At 51.3% G+C, this 23,233-nt stretch overlaps 1 protein-coding gene across 3 annotated transcripts in view; it reads right to left on the bottom strand.

Annotated features, from left to right (window-relative positions):
• Positions 1–23,233, bottom strand: part of GNAI2 (G protein subunit alpha i2) — a 191,510-nt gene that overhangs the window by 69,062 nt on the left and 99,215 nt on the right. For all 3 annotated transcript variants that reach the window (XM_037903986.1, XM_043550568.1, XM_037903985.2), the window contains 3 exons: positions 19,008–19,050; positions 14,875–15,016; positions 10,658–10,818 (listed from right to left, as the gene is read on the bottom strand). In XM_037903986.1, coding sequence (XP_037759914.1) covers positions 10,658–10,818; positions 14,875–15,016; positions 19,008–19,050 — 346 coding nt within the window. The remainder of the gene's footprint in view (positions 1–10,657; positions 10,819–14,874; positions 15,017–19,007; positions 19,051–23,233) is intronic.

The raw sequence follows: 23,233 nt of genomic DNA, 5'->3' as shown, positions 1-23,233 counted from the left end.
GACTCGTTTTTACTGTGCACAAAGCGTCCTTTGCACAGACTGCCAGGTGAAGATGCATCCAGCACAAATTTGAGGTGCTCTTGTTGTGTTAATTTCCTCCTGACCCAATCTAGATTTGTTCAGAGAAGAAAAAAGAATGTCTTTGGAAAACATTCCCAGGTCTTCATCCAAGATCCGGGAGCTGCATGGATTGGGAACTTTTTGTCCAGTCCTTTATGTAAACATTTCTTCTTCCCTTTGTAGTCTTTCACCTGAGAAATCCCAGAGCAGCAGGACACCTAATAAGCTAATTCAGGGAGCAAACAACCTGAGAGCTTGCTGGGTTGGTGAAGACAGAGCCTTTGCCTGGAACCAAAGGGGAGCGATTAGTCACACTGACTGAGAACAGGAAGTACAGACTGATGAACAGTGCAGGGAAGAGATTGCAGCTCTGCTTAACATCACAGCCTTCACTGCAGATTCAACAGACTCAGAGGTGGCAACAGGCTAAAACAGAAAAATGCAGCCCATCTGCAAGCTCTCCCCATGAACTCTACATATCTCCGTCCTAAGGAATTATCCTCTCATCAAATTCCCGATTCCAGTGGGACTAGACACTATATAAAAATATTGCTCAAGCATGCAGGGGTGTAATCAGGAAGGCCAAAACACAACTGGAGTTGCAGCTAGCAAGGGATGTGAAGGGTAACAAGAAGGGTTTCTACAGGTATGTTAGCAACAAGAAAGTGATCAGGGAAAGTGTGGGTCCCTTACTGAATGGGAGAGGCAACCTAGTGACAGATGATGTGGAAAAAGCTGAAGTACTAAGGCTTTTTTTGCCTCAGTCTTCACAGACAAGGTCAGCTCCCAGACTGCTGTTCTGAGCAACACAGTATGAGGAGGAGGTGAGCAGCCTTCAGTGGTGAAAGAACAGGTTAAGGACTATTTAGAAAAGCTGGACATGCACAAGTCCATGAGTCCAGATCTAATGCATCCAAGGGTGCTGAGGGAATTGGCTGATCTGATTGCAGAGCCATTGGCCGTTATCTTTGAAAACTCATGGTTTTCCTCCCGAAGAGGTCCAGCTTCTTTGCATCCTTAGCTTGAGGGGTAGGCCCTTGCCTTTCCCGCCGTTAACAGCTGCCATTACCAGTGAGTCCAGCGGAGGGTGGGTAAACAAGTATTTATAGTCCTTGGAGGGCACAAAGTACTTTTTCTCAACTCTCTTAGCTGTAGGAGCCAGAGAGGATGGTGGCTGTCACAGGGTTTGTATGTTCTCCTGAATGGTCTTTATCCGGGGAAGGGCCACCCTGGTGGGTACTGCCAGGATAAAATGTCTACCATTGGGTCTGACACCTTGGTGACCCCTTCCATCTGTACCCCAAGGTTCTGAACGACCCACCTCAGAAGTTCAAGGTGGGCTCTGCTGTCGGGAAGGGGAGGCCCCAAGGATGTTCCTGCCACTGCCTCATCTGGAGATGAGGAGGAGGAGCCTGGAATATGGGAATGCCCCGCCTTCCCATCAAGTTCCTCAAAATGCTGCAACTCTGTCCCCAAGTCTGAGTCCACTTCGGTGCCGGCCCTGGTACCGGTTGCAACAGCAGCATCGTCCATGGTACTGAGTGTAGCCGTGGTGCCGGGCCCGATATCGGTGCCGGGTGTGGTACCAATCATGGCGCTGGCAGCAGTAGCGGTGGCTGATGCCCAGGAGAAATCCCTGGCACCAAATGCAGTCCTTCTCTCAGACGTGACTGAAAAGGAGCGTACCGAGGCAGACCCCTGGGACTGGTGGTAAGCCCACAGGGTCCAGAAGGGCCACTGGACTGGCATCTGAGCTGGTACCTGCCATTGTGATGGCCATGGTACTGAGGGGAAAGTTTGGGTCATTCCTGCTGACTGGGAGTGCCAGTGGCTACAGTGTCGGCTTCTCCGGGACACATGAATCAGTGTCCGATGCAGATTCTGATGAGTCCGCATGCGGGGACCATGACGGTGCCATGCCTGTCACTGCTGGGGATCGGTGCTGGGGCGATGTAGATCATGGCCGAGCCATAGCTGGCTTGCCCCTTGGCTTCACCAGTGGCCTCTGGACCGGTGCTCTGCCGCTGTCAATGTTATCAGGTCCTGCGCCGCCTCATAAGTCTTGGGTGTGGATGGGAGGTCCAAATCCTCCACCTAGGTCTCCTCCGGTGGCACCGGACTCAACGGTCCCTCCCGTGGGCGCGGAGTCAACAGTGCTGACTGCTGACTGGAGTGGAGGTGGAGTTCACCTCCGTTGGGTTCATGTTCCTGGGCACGGGAAGGGGAGCGCCCTCTATCAATGTTCCTGTACTACTACTTCGGCACAGAAGACTGAGTGATGCCGATATTTATCCCATGCCGTGCTCTGCGCTAGGGAGTGCCAGTGCCGAGGGTCTCTAACCCCAGAGTCCTTCCTCAGCACCTCCTGGACCGAAGCCAGCGCGCTGTGCACCGCCATGGAGGAGCCCAACACCATATCCATGGGGCTCGACTCAGACTCAGGGTGGAGATCTGCTTCCATTAACAGCAACTTTGGTCTGTGAACCCTCTCTTACTTCGTGTGGGTGCGAAAGCTCCTACAGATCTTGCACCTGTCTGCTTGATGGGACTCCCCCAAGCACTTTAGACAAGATGAGTCACCCTGGGGCACAGGTTTCTAGCAAACCCCGCACGGCTTAAACCCCTGGGTCCGAGGCATGCCCTGGGCCTGGGAGAGGGACAGGGAAGTGGGGGAGGGAAACACTCCCCAGTACCCCAGGTCCAGATGTCTAACTACCCACAACAATTTTTTAAACGATCTGTAACTATTTACAGAAAATATGCTAGGAGGATCACTCATTGAAGACTAGAGATGAAACGCTCCGACAACTGCAACTGATGGTAAGGAGGAACTGGAGAGGCGGTGGGTTGGCAGGGCCCTATATGCGGCGCCATAAAGACGCGACTCCAGGGGGCTCCAGAGCCAACCCGACAGGTGCTGCTAGGGGAAAAACCTTCCGACGAACTGTGCAACCGGCACGCACACACCTAATTGGAATAGATATGAACAAGCATGAGCTCATCGATAAGAGCAATCAAAGAACGATGCCTGCCACCAGCACAGCACACATTCTTGTCTGGTTAGACATCAGCATAAACCTGTGTCAGACAATCTGGTCTCCATACAACAAAGAATTTGGGACGATGAAAGCAACACAGAATATTCTGGATATTGTCCTCTCAGGACTTGTCTACATGGGGGAGTCGTACTGGTAGAAGATAGGTGTGAATTTAAACTGCTAGAGTTTATATCATATATAACTCTGCATTTGGACACTTTCACTCATGGCCTTTTTATTAAGGGCCCTTTTTCAGTTTAGTTTATACCATGTTGGAAGTGATTTAAGCTAAATTGAAAAAAAGAACTTATACCAAGAGTGTCAACATGGGGAGTTATACTGGTTTAACTACAGCGGTTTAACTTTACCAGTATAACTGGGAAGATACCCCATATTGCCAGCCCCTTATTCTCCTCTCTATCTAAAAGCCTTCTGGGAAATCCCTTGTACTTAAATGCTGGTCTGGTGATATAGCTCCAGTGCAACACACCATCTCAGGCAATCAGAGGCTGAGGCTGTCAGGCTCTGTCAGACCCTTGCTATCAAAGGATGCTCAGTCCCAGGAATGAGACACAGCAGCACATCATGCCACTTGCTAGTGACCCCTTGCTGGTCTGAGAGAGCAGCTGGAGCCACGTCCGGCCCCCTTAGATGGCCATGTTCATGCACCACAGAGTTACAGTGAAGACAGACCATGGAGGTTCCCCCAAAAGAAACTTTAGAACAGCATTTTAATACAAAATTTCTTGGGGAAAACTAGATAAACTGTCGGAGTTCTCTGGTACATCACTGCCAAGTTCTGGAGTGGTCCTGCCAAGGAACGGAACGCCCGATTCTCACATGCATGGTGGGCCATTTCTGCTGCTCTGGGTCATCAAGGAGGTGTCAATTAGACTCACCGGAGCAGTGTCAAAGAGTCTAAGTGCAAATGAGAATCAGGGCAAGAATATGCACTCAGCCACATGGTACTGATTACAGACAAATCCACTACATCCAGTCTGCACTGCTGGAATTAATGCAATGGGGTTTCTCCTGGAGTCTCAGTGAGGCTTGGGTCGGGGGGGGGGGAGGGGGTTGAAGAGCTAATTAGCAAATATTTGTTCCCCAGCTAGTACTTACAAACTGAACAAGTCACCCCCCGAACCTGCTCTTTGTTAAGCTAAGTAGATTGAACTCCTTGAGGCTACCATTCTCAGGCAGGTTTTCCAATCCTTTAATCATTCTCCTGGCTCTTCTCTGAACCCTCTCCAATTTACCAACATCCTTTTTGAGTTGTGGACACCACAACTGGACACAGGATTCCAGCAGCGGTTGCACCAGTGCCAAATACAGAGGCAAAAATATCTTCTCTGCTCCTACTGGAGATTCCCCTGTTTATACACCCTAGGATCACATTAGCTCTTTTGGCCACATGGTTGCTCTGGGAGCTCATGGTTCACCTGATTATCCACCACAACCTCCAAGTCTTTTTCAGAGTCACTGCTTCCCAGGACAGAGTCCTCCATCTTGTAAGTATGGACCACATTCTTTGTTCCTGGATGTGTAACTATATTTGGCTATATTAAAACACACGGTTTGCTTGCATCCAGCTTTCCTAGTGATCCAGACTGCTCTATATTTCAATTCCCAGGCTCAACTTTTGAAGGTGGTTGTACATGTTTTCTTTGAGGACAAGGTCAGTCCTCATCCTCAGAGGAAACCTGTACAACACCTCCAAAAGACAAGTCTGGGAATTTAAGTGGAATTGGCTCGGTCTTCTGAAGGTTTCTCAGTGGGTTACGCCAGGTGCTCAGCTTTCCAAGCGGCATTTCTTGCATCCCTTTCGTTATGGTAAAATGGGAGCCAGGACTCTCAAAGCTGTCAGTGTGGGTTTGGAACAGCTGCTTTGAGCCAAGGCAAGCAAAGAATGCCCAGCTTTCACAGTCTGCTTTTGCTGTCCGTGGATGGCACAAAATCTGATTAGTCTTGTGACCACAGAGCTCCAACACAAAAAACACATGGGGCATCGCAGGCATGGGCCATTTCCAAAGGTTACACCAGGCCACTCCACAATGGAGTATTTTCTTTCCCAGGCTAATTGACGATGACACCGAGGCAGTTACCAACTGAAACCTCTTCCTGTAAAGTGTGAGTTTCCAAAAAAGCCACGTCTGGCATAATTTGAAAAGCATCAGTAACGGGAAGCCTGAGGGACGTATACTGACAGTGTCAGAATCAGCAACTGCCTCCCCTGGAAGGAACACATCTGAGTTAGTTCCAAAAGGAGGAGAGGAGGGATACCTCAGTGGTTTGAGCATTGGCCTGCTAAACCCAGGGTTGTGAGTTCAATCCTTGAGGGGGCCATTTAGGGATCTGGGGCAAAAATTGGTGATTGGTTCTGCTTCGAGCAGGGGGTTGGACTAGATGACCTCCTGAGGTCCCCTCCAACCCTGATATTCTAGGATAAGAATAGTTTGTTCAGCTGCTCTGCTGTTTGTGGTTCCTCCTCTCAGAAGTTCTAAAGCTAGTAGTCTTGTGACTCATGCCCAGCCCAAGCTGTGCCCAAACTGTGCTGCTCTTGGGTAGGACCATAATGCAGCTGGATGTGCATTCTGCTTGAAGATGTCCTCACAAGCTGTTGATCTCGATCACAGCACCTAATTCTTTTCTTACCATTCATTCTGCAGCTTCCCATATTTCCAACGTGAAAGCCTACCTACTAGCACTAATGGAGTGTACCGGAGGATAGGTCCAGATAATGCCATGATGGAACTCAATCAGCCCCTTACAGGCTCTTGCTGACTTCTGGAGAATTCAAGTTCACCTAAAAAATTGTTGTTCTTGTGTTTAACATGCTCTTCTCTTCAAAGCAGACATTTTCATTTGTGGGGGTTTAGTCTTTCAAGCACCGAAATGTAACAGCAACAAGAAGGGATAGAATTTATCTTGTAAGGAGATACAGAAAGTCTATTTTCCTTTATCTAAAGCCCTTGCCCAGGGCAGGAGAAAGAAAAAGGCTGAAATAAAGCCATCCTCAAGGAGAATCGTTGGTCTCAGGACACTCCCCTGTAAAAGCTGAGGATCACATGAAGTGAACACTCAGTGGCTCTTGGTGCTCCACGGCAGCCAGAAAAAAGGCCATGAAGAAAGACACTTGCCATGTGACCTGGAAGGGCATGCTTTGCTTTGTAAGCTGTAGCTGCAGACGTACTCCAGTGGATCAGAGCTGGAGGAGTTACATGACACGAACACATCCTGGTTACTCAGAAAGACAGCGAGTGCTGCAGATTGTTCTATACCATATACAGCCCAGCAGGCTCAAACCTGGAGCTTCAAGTTAGGCTGTTAAATCCTCATTTAGGAACCTAAACGAAAGTGGCTTAATTACCAGGAGTGCTGGGCAAATGCATCTCCCTCTTCAGTGGGATTTAGGGATACTTGGCGTGTCTGAAACACCCCCCACTTTGATTGACGTGTGTAAACAGGGATTTTGAGAGCTTAATTCTAGGCACCCAGGTCTGAAAATGCTAGGCCTATGACATTTCCCCTCTGACTTACAGTCCCGCTTACAGAGGCTATTTCAGCAGGCAATACGCTGTACTGGTTGCAGAAGCCCTGGGGAGTGGCTGTAACTGTAAGGCCTGCTGAACAGAGGTTATTCACTGTACTAATCAGTCAGGATCTGGTGTCTCACCCCAAAGCTTGACTCTCCCTCTCCTGAACAGCAGATGAGCAAGCCTGTTACATTTGTTTCTGTGACTGCCTTGATGGCCCTTTATCAAAGTCCCATGAGGGTTGTGTAAGTTAGAGATGGAAAAGAGCTTGGCTCATCTGCCTGCCAAGGCAGAATTTGTTCTCTCTAGACGAAGCCCTGGAGGATAGACTGAACTAAGTTTAAATGTACCATGGGGCTTTCTGTCCCTTTCCATGGAGAGATTATTCCACAGTAAAATAGATCTCACTGTCTGCAAGTTTTCCTAACCTCTATTTCACTCATTTATGCCCCTTCTTGGATCACCCTATCTTTTTTATCTGCATGTGTCAAATACTTGGAGACAGATTTCTCCCATCATTAGCTATCGCTTAGTCGAGCTGTACAGCCTTGATAATTTCTCCCCATCAGTCAATTTCATGATACTTTCTGTGCCTCTCTGAATTCCCTCCAGCCTCTCCACCTATCTGACAGGGCAAGGGAAGCTGGAGTTGTAAGTGACTATGCCAGACAAAAGCCTTTTTTATATAAAAGCAACGAGGTCTTAAAGCAAAAGTATATGTAATTTAAACTGCTGACAGACAGGGCTGAGCAGAAGTGCTGCTGTCCTATCAGCAGCTGTGTTGATGTTTGGACCAAGAGTACATCAGCTTTTAAAATTCTATTTCATTCAACTAGGGTGGCCATATGTCCCGTTTGGCCAGGATAGTCCCTTTTTTAAACACTGTCCTGGCCATCCTGACAACTTTGGCAAAACTGGGGCATTTGCCTACAGTCTCTGTGCTGGAGCCCAGGGACACATGCAGAGTGAGGCTCTGCTGAGGGTGTTTCCTTAAGTCAGCCCAGCCAGGCCTGGCTCCCAATCACTGTAATGAAATATTTGCTCACTAAGTGAGAGGGACAATCTCCTCTCACACACTGACTCCTCTGGCAGAGGAGAGGAAGGGGAGGGGGCAATTCAGAGACCCCTCCCAGTCCAGAAAGACCAGCTGGGACTCTGAGGGCAATCCACAGATCTGGATGTGCCGGAGGCAAAAGGAACCGGGAAGGCTGGGTGGGACTCAGGCACACTCCATTCTCTGGCCTGATGGCTGGGCCTCACCATTGCAGTCAAGAGACTGTTGGGCACAAGAGCTGCAATATGAGGACATGGTTTTGAAACATCTTCCTTTCTAGTTCTGTTATCACCCGGGGGTGGGGGGGAAGAAACGTTCCTAGGAGCTGTGGGCATAGCTTCAGCACCTTAAAGAGAAGCAACTGCAGCTCTGGATTTGCAAATATGCACTCTCCAAAAGAGTGCCTGGGACAAAAGGGTACATCTTCACTGCAGAGTTAACCCAGCCAGTCAGCCTAGCTTGGGTGTGCAGCACCCCGCTGCAAAGCCCTGCCTATGCTGCTGCACTCCCCTGTGAATGTGGCTGGAACTCCCGGAGGCACATCCCAGGGGGCTCTGCACTACACTCAGCCAAACCGCTCTAGGATGTTTTCCAGTCAACAGTGGGGAAACCTGGCTGTCCTTCTGGGTGTGGGGGGGAACTGTGGGAAGGCACTGGAGGACTAGCAGCACTGCAGTGGTTTAACCTGTGTCCTCACTGCAAAGTGGACAGATTACCAGACCCAAAGAAAGTGGCACCTAGGTTCAGCCCCAGCCAGCCCGGGGTTAAAAGCACCACTAAATGCAGATGAAAGTTTTGCACAGGGGTGGGGGGTGGGGGAAGAGAGTTAATGGCAACACCTGGCTAAGAGCTGGGGCTGGCTGCAGCAAAGACTGACCAAAGAGTCAATTTCATTTCAGTTGTTTCCCATCTCCCCCCAACACACCCAAATTGTTTGCACCCTGGAAGTCCCAGAGCACTAAGTGGGCTGGCCAGTTGAGCTGCCCTGGGGTAGCACTGGGTAATGCACAGAGGGCCTCCACCATGGAAGGACAGCTATGGCTCCATCTCCTCACGTGGTGAGTGGAGTGTGTTAAAAACCCCACAGCCCTTAGAAAGGAGAGGCTGACCCAAAGGAGAGCCTGCAGTCTGTTTACCTCTCCCCCGGTTACCCTGCCAACAAGCATTGTAAACTCGTTAAGCACATTTGCAGTGGGTTTGTGAAATGGAGTGCATGATGCAGTGACGCACTCCTGTTCCAAGAACAGCCACAAGAGCAGGGCAACAGCAGCCCACTTACCAGGATGCTGGTGAGCAGCAATACAGAGGCAGGTTGTCTTAGTGGAGCCCCTTGTTTCAAGGCAGGCTCGAAACCTTCACTGCAACGCAGCAACAAGCAACTAATCAAACCCTGCCAGCCTGCAGCCCATCAGGGCTCTAGGATTGGGGGGCAGGAGAGGGGGAGAAAAAGGGGAGAAGACACCATGAAGCAGGCCATCGCAATATGCCATGGAAAAATAGTGCCGTAAATATTCAGACCGTTCCTCTCTGGTGCTCAGGGAGAAGAGGGACCGAGGTCCCACATGGATCTCACGCAGCATGTGTTCTCCTGGCAACCCATTTGCGGGGGGGGGGGGGGGGGGGGAGACTACCACAGGCACTCATCTCTTCCACCCCCTTCCCCCATCACATCCACCCCACACTGCCAGAGCCAGGATATTTTTTTGCCAAACACACCCACATACTCAGATGCAGGAAAATGCGTTACAGCCAGAACTGGAGCCTGGCTCTCCTTGCTGAGGCTGGCCCCAAGAACTCGAGCAGTGTCTTCTAGCCACCCCCAGCCTGTGGCTTACAGAGACACCCAAAACTACTGCACGTGGGAGGAGGACATGGGGCTGTACTTTGTGATAGCAGACGGGAAACAATCCAGAGAGGACGCGGTGGGAGACAGACACCGTCACAACTGCGATATGCTCCCAGGAGGTGGAGAGGTTACCACTGCCCCCTACAGCCAATGCCTCAGGGCCAGCCACGCCAGGCAGGAATTTCTGGGTGAGCTTGTGAGAGGGAAGGTGCACCAGGTGCTGCAGCAGGCTGGGGACAAAGGATGAGTCTGTGCAGCGCACATGGCAGGGCAGGGCCTGGGACAGTGGAGCATTCTGCACAGGTCCCACAGGATCACCTAAACGTTAAACAAGGGCAAGGGGTCATAGGAACATCCCCTGGGGAACAGGGGGTGTCCACCTGGCTGTGTCTCCAGGGCAGTCTGCTGGGATCCAACCCTTGGGCTGCATTAGCAACCAGGTAGCCTCTGTGTCACAAACCAGGGGGCAATGATGAACAGTTCCCCAGCTTCCAGCTAACCCATTCGCAAGGCTCATGGGAGGGCAAGAAGGGGCAACCCAGCCCAGAAATTCCAGACCCAAACGTCCCACAATGCTTGGACAGTTGCCATCCAAACTGTGCTCAACTTGTACTAGAATTACTCTCAGAGGATGTGGCATACCCTTCCCTGAACTCCCCCTCCCCTGGCCAGACTACTCCCTCTGGTCCCAAGGGGCCCAGGACAGTCCCTGCGAACAATGGTTGGTGAGGAAGCCAAAGAGCCAGCACCAATGACTAGTTTATCTTGCCCAGTATTGACATGCAACCACAATTCAGATTATTTTAAGATAGCACCAGAGGAAGCAATGGAGACCGCTGTGTTACATGGCAAATCTAGCAGAGTGATGGTCAATGTTTCATTATCCTACACCTGCCCCCTTTGTGCTTACAGCAGTGCCCACACTCATGACAGCAGCACGCGCATGTCTCCAGCTCAATGCACATAGGTCATTTTGTCCATGAACAAGACACCATCATCAGGGTGCAGCTCCCCATCAGATTTCACACACTGTACAGGCTGGCCTTTGGCACACGCCACTTGAAGCTGTGGCACATTTCAGCCCCAGGTTAAATCTGCCTGAGGACAGTAAAGGAGAGGTACTCACTATGCAGCAGAGTCATTCAGCTGGTACTCTCGGGAGCGGTTAAAGCAGGCCTGGACACCGTTATCAGCCCACAGCCTCCGAATCACATTGGCAAGGTCCTCTGGCATGATTCCCTGCTCCTCTGCAGTGCAAGAGAGTGCAAATAACTGACGAGCATCATCCTGCAGGGAACAGCAAACCACAAACATCAATGAAGTTCCTGAGCAACAGCTGCTTCTCACGTCTGCTATGTATGAAAGCTGATCACACTAAAGTTTGATGGCCAAGCCTTGTACTAGAGGAACATAGAGCTCCAAAACCCAGGAGGTTTGCACCTACCATGTACTATGCATGTGCCGCTAAGGCTCCCAAGAAACCCCTCCCCAGGGAGGTTCACTTCTTTGAGTAATGGGGCAAGTGGCACTTCAAATCTTTGCAAAGAAGCCAGCAGAAAAATCCACACTTTGGGACTCCACTGATTTCCTGCAGGGCTGATGGCAGGCAAACAAACTAGATGTCAATTTAAAAAATATGCAGTCATGGCTTATCATCGGTTACTTAGCCCTGGGAACAGCAGTACACCATTTGGATTAGCTTGTGACCCGACAGCAAGGAAACTCGGGCAGGATTGTTCAGGAACCTTTGTGTTTACACAGAGATCTCCTTTCGTTCCCTTGCCCATGCACCGAACTTATGACACAGGGGGAAACTGGTGACCGATTGTCAAGTGTCTGCAAGGCATTCTGGTGACTAAGGCACAATGTTAGACATGAACAGGAGCCCTACAGAGATGGCCAGTCACCAAGATGGCTCGATCAATCCATCGTTTGGAGGAGAGGGAGCATTTCGGGCAGCGGAATAGATGCCGCACTGTGACTGTTCTGCAGGGTCTCCCAGTGCTGAGCAGAACTCTAAAAGCAGGATCAAAGCGTGTTGCAACACACAAATGGGGAGAATCAGACAGCCTCCCCAGCCGATCAGCTACTGGCAGGTACACAGCTGGGCTGCTGCAGCTCCAGATTTTCAGGCCCCCAAGACACCCTGCACTTCTAATCAGAGGGGCTCTTCTCAACAGCACATGTGACGGCCACCTGCTTGAGCATGCCCAGGGTCTGCACTGGGGGACCTCCAGCACTAAAAGAGCCTGGCTCCGTAGTGGGGGCTGTAACAGACTTGCATCCTCTGTGGTCAGGCATGGAAGGGAATGCATAAACACATTGCCCAACAGTTACACATACATTTACTTCTCAGGAACCCACAGAGGTCAGAAAGGAAAGGCCCAGGTCCTCTGCCATGCCATGGTATTAGGGATGCTCCTTGCTGAGGACGCCTCTAAACAATAAGCTAGATTTCATTTCAACTGGCCTCTGTTAAACCATGGAGGGGACTGGGCAGAGGAGAAATACACCTGCTATACAGTGCTCATTTGCAGTCACCCAACCAGCTGATGCTCCCATAAGCAAACGAAATGCAGAAGCTTTGTCTCCCCTGCCTTTTATGACCCCAGTGACAAACAGAGAGGTAGCAGGAAGGCCAAGCTAAGACAATTTCAGCATTCCCTGCTGGGAAATGGGAGGGATGGAGACTGGAGCATCAAGAATTCCTTTGCCTCAGCAATTGTAGCTACTCACTCAAGATAGCCCTCAAGGGAATAAGTCTCCAGCAGAGCCCAGCTCATCTGAATCGCTGAGAACCCTCTGCCACATCAGCCCTGTGTGGATTGCAGAACTTTCCTTGTCGACTCCTTTGTGCTGGCAGTGCCAAGTACAACCTCCTGTCCTTGGCCCAGGAATACGGAAAGCACCAAGGAGGTAAACTGGGTTCAGCCTCTAGCACTGCCAGCCAGCTTCACACTGCCAGGAGGCCATAGGCAGGGCTTAAACATCTCTTTTCCTGCTGGGAGCCCTTCTGACAGGTACAACCGCCTCCAGGGTTTAAGGAGAAAGGACAGTTTTGCTGCTGCAGTCACATTCTCTACTCATAGCTGGCTTGGCAGGAGGACCAGCTTCCTCAGCTGTACAAGCCTCTTTGTAAGCCTGTGTTTTAAACCATAGCATCACACTATGGCCCAGTGGCCACCTGGGCACTTGCTACATGCTGCTAGGGCTCTCTCCATCTACCTGCAGGGCAACAAAGCGGTACACAGCAAACAAGGAAGAATGCTAGAGCAAGTACTTGTCTGTCCTGCACACTGCATGCATTTATAAGGAAGTGAGTCATGCTAAGCTTGGTTTGCCTGCTCTTGTCGTACTAATAAACCTGAGCTGAGCCGAGTCAAGCCAAGCTGGGAAAGCAGCCCCTTTTCCCTGGCCTACACTAAGCCTGGGAGATTTGCAGCTACCACAGGACCCTAGTAACCTCAGCGGCTTTAAGGTCACCTGGAAGCTAGCAGCTAGGCCACGGTGAAGCACTGCATGATGGGAGCTGTACTGATTACAGCACTTCCACTGCATTCATGAGGAGAATGGCTGTGACCTGCTATATTTCATGCACATAGCTGGAGCATCAAAAGTCTGGCCATCTTGTCTGAGGGATTCTAGAAGCCGTATTTTGGGATGGGGGGAGCCATCGAGGCAGATCTGAAGTTAGAAACTCCGTGCACAGACACATTCAGCATTTTATGGCTATCGTGAGACATTTCCTCTCCCCCCATCCAACACTACAAGCAGTAACTCATTACAATGGAAGTTAATGAAAATCAGGCTCAGACATCTAGTGCATGTGGTTTAATTCTGCCACCACTTACACTACCTAGCACCAAGCAAACCTGCTCAGACTGTGGGCTGCAGGGCTGCTGTTAGGCCAACCATGCATTAAAAGCAGTCCCCCATGGCAGTGCCTGCTCTCGCTGGCAGAGAGAGCATACAATCACTTACACAGGGTAATCATCATAGAACTCTCCCCAAGCATAAACTCCCAACTCCTCAGAGGACCAGAGCAAGGTAATTAGCACTGGTCAGTAGCAAGGACCCCACTTATTAAAGCACCTTTATGGAAGTCCCTAGAAGATTTCAGGGCATTACCAGTTGATGACTGGGGTCAAAAAGTGGTGTTAGAAGATCTATCCTGTGCCCTCATTAGCAAGGGGGAGCTTCTGAGAACGCAAAGCTAGTTCATTAGCCTTCAGACCAAAGCATTCCTCAGGAGCCAGGTATGGTAGGACATCACCATACGCGTGGTCATTAGGCAGATTAAGGACACCTGCCATCTCTCAGATCTTGCTACGCATGGTTTAAGCAATTGAGGGACATTGCTGGGGGCTGAACAAACAGCGTCCTACTTCTGATCCCCAGGTAATGACCAACCAAACCAGACACACGGCTTTGCAAAGTGAGCAAACCCTGAACGAGGGAGGTCCCAGGCGGAGGAAAAAAAAAAACATGATTGCTGCTGCTATTGTTAGCCCCCCCCAAACCTTACTTAGCCCTTCCACAGCACCCTCTCGCAGCATCTCGGTGCGCCATATATGGGGAGTGCAGCATTATCCCCAGAAGGCGGCACAGGGAGGCAGCTTGCCTGATGTCACACAGGAAACCTAGGGAGCCAGGAATAAAACCCAGCTCTGCTGAATCGCCAGCCATTGCTGTAGCCATTAGACCACGTTGCCTCCTATCTAGATCCCCTTTGCTCATGCTGGCCCTTAGCTTGCTCTTGGTGGTTACAGGGAGGCAGCGAATGGTGGAGTAGGTCAGGGCACATGCCTGGACCAAGCCTGAGTCGCTTTGATTCTCTGCACCTAAAAGCTCACCCTCATTAAAGCTTGTGCCCCAGAGGCACCTCCCCTCACAACTGCCCCATCCCTCAGGCTGGGACCCAGCAGGATGGAGGACAGGTCACACACAGTGCTCAGGTGGGAGCTGAACAAGCACTTGCCTGTCTGCAGTGCACAGTGTAGCAGCACATGCCCATGCCTGGAGTCCTCAGGCTAAACATAACCCCCAAGGCCTTAGGGGCTGGCTGGGTTATGTTGCTCAGGCCTCACCCACTCAGAAGCACAGCTCTTAAAAATCTATTGACTGCAACTGCTGCTGGGCATGGCTAGCCTCAACCTCCCAACGGCCAGCGAGGTTCTAGGCACCAACAGTTCTAGGATTCAGCTATTCTTGCTCCTCTGGCAAGAGTCACGACTCCTCGAATGCCTCATTCAGACCAGCAGCAGGCAGAAGAGCTCTGACTCCCCACGCCAGGGCTAGCAGTGAAAGCAAGGACAATCTTCAGGCACAGAGAGGGTAACTCACCGCTCTTGCAAGGTCTCCGAAGTCAATCTGCAGGTTGCCCATGGCTTTGATGATGGCCATAATGGACTGAATGGTGTTGCTGTAAACCACGGCTTTGTATTGCCTGCACTCCTCTTCTGAGTAGCCATCCTCATGGATAATCCTTGAAGAGGGGTCAGGAACAAAGTCAGACCATCACCGAGCTGACCATGTCCTAGCGGAGCTCCCCAGCAGAACCCACCCTCACCCCCTGCTCCCTCACTAGGATTCGCATTGCTCGCTGGGAGCCGCCCCCATTCAGCTCTGTGCAGCAGCTCCCTCTCCGGTGGGCAGGAAGCATTCCCCCGAGATGCACTTCCCAGTGGAGACGGTCTCTGGGAGCAGCACCACTAAAGAGGGCCATGTTACCATCACGGGAGCCCAGCACCGGGGATGAGAAGGACTGTGGCAGTGCTGCCCGACTCCGAGGGGAGAAGACAATCACCCAGATGTTTGCTAGATAACGGCTGCTATGAAAGACGGGGTCCTCAGCCGCACCAGGGCAGGGCACTCAGCCTGCAGCGAGCATAGGGCACTGCATGCTTCCCACCTGAATGCTGTCCCTGGACCCAGCTTTCAGATTAACCTACTAGGGTTGTCACCAACATCCCTCCCAGACACCCCAGCCAGAGCTCCCCCACCATCCCATCCTGGCTCCAAGAGGGTTGTCCCCCCCACCCCCCTTCCCACCTCCCAGGAGAGGTGGTGAGAAGTCTGAAGATTCAACTACTGCAAAAAAAGGGAACTCCCCCCCCCCTTCTCTTTCCCCCCTCACCCCACTGGATTTTGGGTACTAAGTTCTTGCCTTCCTGCTGCTGGTCATCCCGAGACCTCAGCCTCGCACAGCTTTCTACAGCAGCTGATCAGTTCCAGAATCGCTGCCTGGAGTGAGCTCAGCAGCCGTGAAACTAGTCAGGTTTAGTCAGCTGCTGCGAGAAGATTTTTTTTTTTTTTTTTTTTTTGGGGGGGGAGGAAGAGGGGAGATGCAGAACTGAAGAAGAGACTCTTCTCCCCTAACCACCACCTAGGGCAGTGTTTCTGAACTGTTTCCCTACCAGGAGGCCATGTTACAACAAGAAAGAACTAGTCACCATAAAAAAGGGAGGGTGATCACAACCCCTTGGCCGTGCTGGGACCCCTCGACCTGGGACATCCCACAGCAGCAGCTGGTTTGTGATCAAGGCTGTGCCTCTGCTGCTGTCCCCAACAGCAATACTGAAATCCACTAGACTCTGCTTGGGTTCCCTGCAGTTGAAAAGACTAGCCAGCTAAGCAACAGTGAAATTGACCAGATGCTTATCAATTCCACCTGTAGCAGCAGAGTTCTCACTCACCCACCAGCCACCCAGCAGGCAGGGAGTTTGTTACCTGCCACTAATTTTTCAAGCCTGAATGTGCCAGGATAAATGGAGCAAACGCAGCCAACCTGTTCAGCTCCAGCATGCTGTGTTGATTGACAGCATAGAGATGCCCAAAATAACCAGGTTCCGCAGCCCTTTAAAACTTAAGCATTTTATTGACTCATTAAAACAGCTCTTGTACTCCAGTCTCCACCCCACCTTAATCTAGCAGAACAATCTATTGCGTTTGGGCTCCCACACTGCAGGGGATCACAAACACATTTCAGCAAGAGGTTCAGACACATACAACGTAATTAAAGGATCTGGTTTTAAATACATTTGAGTATTATTCTGAATAGCAGCTTTTTGTATTGTAGCAACATTAGAAGCCCCAACCAAAATCAGGGCCGCACTGTGCTAGCTGTCACATAGCATGGGATTGTCAGCTCTTTGGGGGCAGGGACTAGACAGAACAGAGAGGGGAATTGAGGCACAGAGTCTCAGTTATTTGCCCACTTAGGAAGTCTGTAGTAGCACTGGAAATTGAACCAAAATCTTCTGAGACCCAGTCAAATGCCTTAACCACAGGACCAACCTTCCTCTCTGTCTTTCCAAGAGAGTTTCTTCTCTTCAGGCCAGGCAGGAAATCTACCCCCCCACCCCCACCCCCCAGTCTAATTCTCTTGTGGAATGCTCACTTGAGTTATGCCCACTGGGGATTTGGCTGTTCTTTAGCTTGGCCATGCTCTGGGTCTGGATGCTCAGATGTTAAGGAGATACAGCCCGTCTGAACAGAATGATTATAAAACCTCTCTGCGCAGTGTAAACCCCAGAGTTCGGAAGTCACTCCCCTTTGACAAACAGCTCCCTCTACTTTTAGAGAATGCCTTGAACCTTCCCCTGAAGGTTTATTTCTATAGGGCCCTGTTCAGCCAATCATCGTTTTCCCTCCTCACTAGAATGGGTCTGTCAATTCTTATGCAGCAGATTTCTACCAGGGTGGTTTCCTATCAGGAGGTTTTAGTTTGTGAGGCTGTGCAGGGGTCTCTAGGCTGCCTCTCCCAACACAAACCATTTTTGTATATCCTCATTGTGCGATACCTTTTAGCATTGCTCTTTGCTATTTATGTAATCACTGTCATATGCATTTTTGATGTCACTTTCCATGTTTAATTGCAAGTCACTGAAATATTCAAAAGGCAATTTGCCCCAGGCTGCCAGAAGAGTAAAGTTTTGCTCAAATTAAGCAAGTTCTGGGTTCATCATGCCAGCCAGAGAGAATACTGTGCCCAAAATTAGAGGGCCTGGCTATGAGAGGAGGTTTTAATCACAAGGGTTTGTTTTTTAAATCCTCTAATCTGCTCTGCCTCCCTAATCTTTTTGTGGAATCCATAAAGCATGTGGAGTCTGAATGCTGTCCTGTAAGGCTGTGCAGAGGTGCTGCTAGCTTTATGTGGATGGATTGCTGAAACTGAACAGTGTTATTAAAAAGACAAAAATAGCAAGTATATAAACAGAGTCCCTTCTCCTCAGACACTGCTAACCCCAACCGAAGCTAGACTGCGGCCCAGTCCCAGGAATACAGTGAGCCCTTGGCACTCCCACAAGCGGGAGCATGGGATGGGGAAGAACTCAGCTGCTCAGAGCAGCTTGCCCAGGTATTGTCCTACCACATGGAGTGAAAGCGACTCTCTGCTTTATCCCAAGATGCGCTACGGAGGACTTATAGTAAAACTGAACAGGAAAGGTCTCTCGGGCATTCAGAGGGAGCGACGGCCATAGCACAGACCCATACCTCCAAGATAATGGACAAGAGACACAAATGAACATTTTTCAGCACATTTGAGCGAGTTCATGGCAGCGTGGGAAATGCATGTCCCTTTGAAAGACCCAGAGTGGGACCGTTTTGCTGCGAGCAGATGGATGCGATGCAGGAACATACAAACTGCCCGGCTGGATCAGACCAGTGGGCCAGCTAGTCCAGTCTCCTGCCTCCAACGGGGAAGCAACTGGTGCTGGCTAGAGGCAAGCGTGAACAGCCCTCTAACCAGCGGTTCTGTCAGGGCCAACGCACTGGGGAAGTTCCAGCCCAACCTCCAGGCAGTTCGGCGTTGGCTTTGGGCAAAGCTGAAACAAGCCACCCTGCGAACTGAACAGGGGAACAGTGTGCTGAACGGGAGAGTAGCAGAGAGAGTGCAGACACCAGCGACCACACAGTTCCCCAACAGAGCTAACAGGGTCAGCAGCCAGCCAGTTAGGCTACGACACAACAAGCTCTCTAGGGTCTGGATGTGGTCAATGGTGCAACGCCAGAGCAGCCATTCTAACTGATCACTGGCCCCACAGCGTGGGCTGCCCTGGCTGTTCAGATGAAAAACTCAAATACAAAAAGGGTGTTTTTAAAACAAGAGCCCTAAGAACATGGAAATCGTATCACCCAAATGCAGTGCAGAGAAGCCTGCCATAACTATCCCCTGGAAGCGCTTTTTCTAGGTCTCGCTAATGGAAACTAAAGCATCTATAAAGCATGGATAACTTTTGTTGAAATCACAGGCTTCGGATCGCAATTTTTAAAAATTATTATTAATTATTATTAAAGGAGTTCATACAAAACGTGGCACCACCGCCCTGGCCCCTAGCTGCAGAATGCAGCACCCACGTGGCACCCCAGTCCCTGGCTGTAGAACGCACACTCCACTCTCTACAGTGGGGTGAAATAGGGAGGCAATTGCTGAAATTCAGAAACAAAAGCAAAGGAGGGGAGGTATTGCTTACTTCATCTGCTTGACAATTGTGCTCTTCCCAGACTCTCCTGCACCTGTAGAGAAAGGAGAGAGAGAAAAGCCATGAGCTGCAGTGTTTGACTGGACATTGCCGTGCGGCAGCGGGACACTGTGGTGTGATTAGGGTCAACAACAACAGAGGATGTAACCCACCTGCTGCCGCATTAACATCCAGACAGGCCTCCCAGCAGCAGAGCCTCAAAGAGTCTGGCCCTCTGGGCTTACAAGCACTTCTCTGGTCATCAGACACTTTAGCCCAGAGATGTACAGAAGCTTGCAAGAAGAAGCTTGCAAAGGGATGCACTGGAGTAGACCCTGCTCTCCTGGGATAAAGGGAAGGTGACTTTTGGCACCACACACTTTAGTGGGCTCAATCTCACTGTGCAGCATGCCTCAGCCCTTCACATGCCCCAGTGATCCCACCTACGTGACTTTGGAAGCCTTGCACACTGGCAGAAGCTGCTAGCTGGACAGTACCAGCACACCTGTGGACATGAACAGGGGGTATGAATACTGAGCAGTACAAGGCCTCTGGGCCAGTCTGATGGGGAAAGCTGGGAACAAGGGGCCCTCATCCCCACCCTGGAGCAACGCAAACTCAAAGCAACAAGCACCTAGGCCCCGCACTGTCAAAGTGACGAGAGACATTGGCTATCCAGCTGGACACACCTTAGCAGAGCCCGATTTGCAGAGGCCGCAGTGTGTCCAAAGGCAGGGAAGTAGACACAGCACACCCAGTTCTCTCATGCACCACTGGCTGACAAATGCTGACCCTCCCAAGGACTAAGTTACAGTGGGGGGGAGGGATCCTTCCACCTTGGGAGAGGAGAGAGTGCTCTTTCAGGAGGCTGAGCTCCTAGAAAAGCTGTCTGCCCCTGGAAAACAGCCCCCTTCCGCCTCTTGAAAGGCCCCTGCAAACAAGACACCTCATAGGGACGGCCAAGAAGTCTAACGGAAGCATCGGGGTATAGAAACATGCACGTCCAGACAACACCGCAGCTACAGCATTACTTCATCTCGCAAGGACAGCCTGAAACTATACCAACAGCTGCAGGCAAGTTCAGGGCTCCCACTCAGATATTATGGGAGTTCCCCAGAGGATGGTGGGAAGTTTGCCACCACTTTTTCCCCACAAGTCCTCTCAGCCCTCTAGAAATATCCCTTTGTGCTGAGCAAAGATTATCGAGAATGCCCCAGGCCAGAGAGCAGCGCCCAGACAACAGGCTACATGCTCAGAGGGCCACAGGCCACAACAGGCGCTACGCAGCACGAGGGTGGCTGCAGGGCAAAATCACAGGCTGCTTTGCAATGGCGCAGCATAACCTGCATGAACGTGCACGGCTGGGCCAAGTGAACTGGTGCAGCGTGGACCGATTCCTTGAACTAGACGTGGCCTTGGTTGGATAGGGGAGCCACCAAGGCCTGATCTTCATTGACAAGCCCATCAGCACAGCCGGCTTTCCCAGGCAGGCTGCAAGAACCGGTGTCCTGCCTGACACTTAACGAGGGCCAGGACGGTGATGAACAGCGAGACTAAGTGGAACGTCCCTGGCGTGGTGCAAACTCTGAATCATGTTAGGGGGGGAAGAGGGGCATTCCAGGAAGCCAATCATGCCTCTCCCCATCCCACACGTGTGGCTCCAGACATCACAAACCCCTGGGCAGCAGAGGCCAGCTGGAAGCAGTTACTCTTTCAGGGACTACCATGATCACGGGGGAGGAAGAGTCGAGTGAGTGGGCTCTCTCCTCCCCCACCCACAGGAAACCTCCTCTTCCTCCTGGAAGCTGGCAGTGGAAGTAGGTACCACGGCATACTATCCTAGCCAGGCAGTATACATGCCCATTGCACGCCCCACTCTAAGCACAGCTATCGTTATCAAGATGGGTCCAATTCCCTGCTCTGCCAAAGGCTTCAAGTGACCAAAGGCAAGTCATGCTCTGAGCCTCAGTTTCCCATCTGTCAAATGGTGATCCTGCTGCCCTACCTCATGGAGAGAAGGAGGGGGCTATGAGGAGGAACTCACCAACATTTCTGAAGTGCTCAGATACAGTAGTGTGACGGGGGCCTGCAAGTACATGGATAGACCTGACCAATGCAGACGGGGCATTCTACCTTACAACCACGTTCTAACCAGCATGACAGCAAGTACTGGCCAGAGAAGCCATGCTAGGATGATGCAGGCCCCCTGCTACATCTCTGAACAGGAGGCAGTGCCTGGATCTGCCCCCTAGGACACAGCTGGATCTGATGAGTGTCTCAGTTTCCCTACCCATTGCTCTCAGATTCATTCCTATAGCTGGCTGTCCTCACGCCTGCAAACACTGGTTCATCTGCATTGTCTAGCACCAGTTCGCTCCGTGCAGCCCGAGAGGAAAGCCGCACAGATTCCCCTTCCTCTCCCTGGAAGCGAAGGCTAGGTTGCATGGCTTTCAGCAGCCTGGGGAGATTTGGTGCCAGCTTGGCCTAGAGCCATGCTGCCTGAGGGTCAGCCAACTGAGAAAAGGAAGCAGAGATGCAGTGGCAGATGCAAGCTGCAGCAGTACATAACAGGGATAGGAACTGAAACATTACAAGACTTTTAGGACATAAATGCCCCATAATGAATTCAGAGGCATTCTCTCCTATAATTTAAGGCCTCCTGCTGGCCAGAGTGCCAGCGCCATGCCAGCATCCCCACTCTCCTTTCCACTTGCTGCCAGCTCAGATCCTGTCATCTCCAAGCTTTTGGGGCTGGGGTGGAGCGTGCTGCCTTTCCTCAGAGCGGAGGGGCCATCACTCCCAAGAGGGAGTCACGTTCCTTGTCACCACACAGAGGTTTCTATACACTGTCCTCCAGAGAGCCCACAAGATATCGGTTCAACACCAGTATCCCCCCCCCCGACGGTGAACATCTTGTCCTGCACCCAGACTGCGACTGGGCTGGCCGGGATGGGATCTGAGCAGTACCCACAGCACAGTGTGTGACAAACCCGCCTGCTGTCTGTCATGGAGGTTGGGCAGTGATCGGTCACCTCGTCCTGCCCTCCAGCTGGCCCACTAGCCCACGATTTCAGAGACAGGGGTCCTTCACCCACCCAGCCATGGCCATTGGACAGCACTACAGGCTGGAGCTGGTCTTTCTGCCCTAGATCTCATCAGTGAAAACCCTCCCTGGATTTGGGTCACTGATGGCAGCAGTTGGGATGGAGAGTGTGGAAAGGTCAGTCTAGCGGACAGGCCTGCTGCATGGCCAGGAGGGGGCACAAGCCCTGACCTTGGCTGCTCCCTTGCAGCATGGTCTGGCCCAAGGCCCAGATGGGAACCACTCAAAGCCCCTCGGGGAAGACCAGCAGGGTGTGCACACATCACACACAGACAGACAATCAGGGGGCAGTTCTGTGGCCTGTTACACAGCAGGTCGGACGACGTGATCACAGTGGTCCCTTGGAATCTAGGAATTCCCCCTCACCAACAAGAGGCAGAGTGTGCTCAGATTACTGCCCCCCAGACCCCGCCTAGCTAAGGGAGGCTGAGCTCCTGTCTAAGACAGAGGAGCTAATCAGGCAGAATTAGTAAAAAGGAGATGCACTTTAGAGGGTTACATATAGTCAAGGCTCCTATCAGCAGATGGAAACATCTGCTGCCAAATACAGCGCAAGCCATTTGCCCTTCAGCTAATGAGGTCTGCCCCCAGGAGCTAGTGTCTCCAAATGGCACAGCTGCTCCGAAGCCTCTCCAGGTCCCTCCAGCCCCCCTACTTCAGCTACCCCCTACCGTTCAGCTGCCCTCAGCAGGACTGACTGGTTCTGAATGGGACTGGCATAGAATCATAGAAGATGAGGTTGGAAGAGACCTCAGGAGATCATCTAGTCCAACCCCCTGCTCAACACAGGACCAACACCAACTAAATCATCACAGCCAGGGCTCTGTCAAGCCAGGCCTTAAAAACCTCTCAGGATGGAGGTTCCACCACCTCCTTTGGTAACCCATTCCAGTGCCTCATCACCCTCCTAGTGAAACAGTGTTTCCTAATATCCAACCTAGACCTCCCCCACTGCAACTTGAGACCATTGCTCCTTGTTCTGTCATCTGCCACCACTGAGAACAGCCAAGCTCCATCCTCTTTGGAACCCCCCTTCAGGTAACTTCAGGAAAGCCGCTATCAAATACCCCCTCACTCTTCTCCTCTGCAGACTAAATAACCCCAGTTCCCTCAGCCTCTCCTCGTAAGTCATGTG

The sequence above is a fragment of the Chelonia mydas genome, chromosome 7 (genome assembly GCF_015237465.2).
Source record: "Chelonia mydas isolate rCheMyd1 chromosome 7, rCheMyd1.pri.v2, whole genome shotgun sequence".
In the NCBI taxonomy this organism is placed as follows: Eukaryota; Metazoa; Chordata; order Testudines; family Cheloniidae; genus Chelonia; species Chelonia mydas.
The sequence above is the reverse complement of the archived record's forward strand: the minus strand, read 5'-3'. Positions and strand labels throughout refer to the sequence as shown.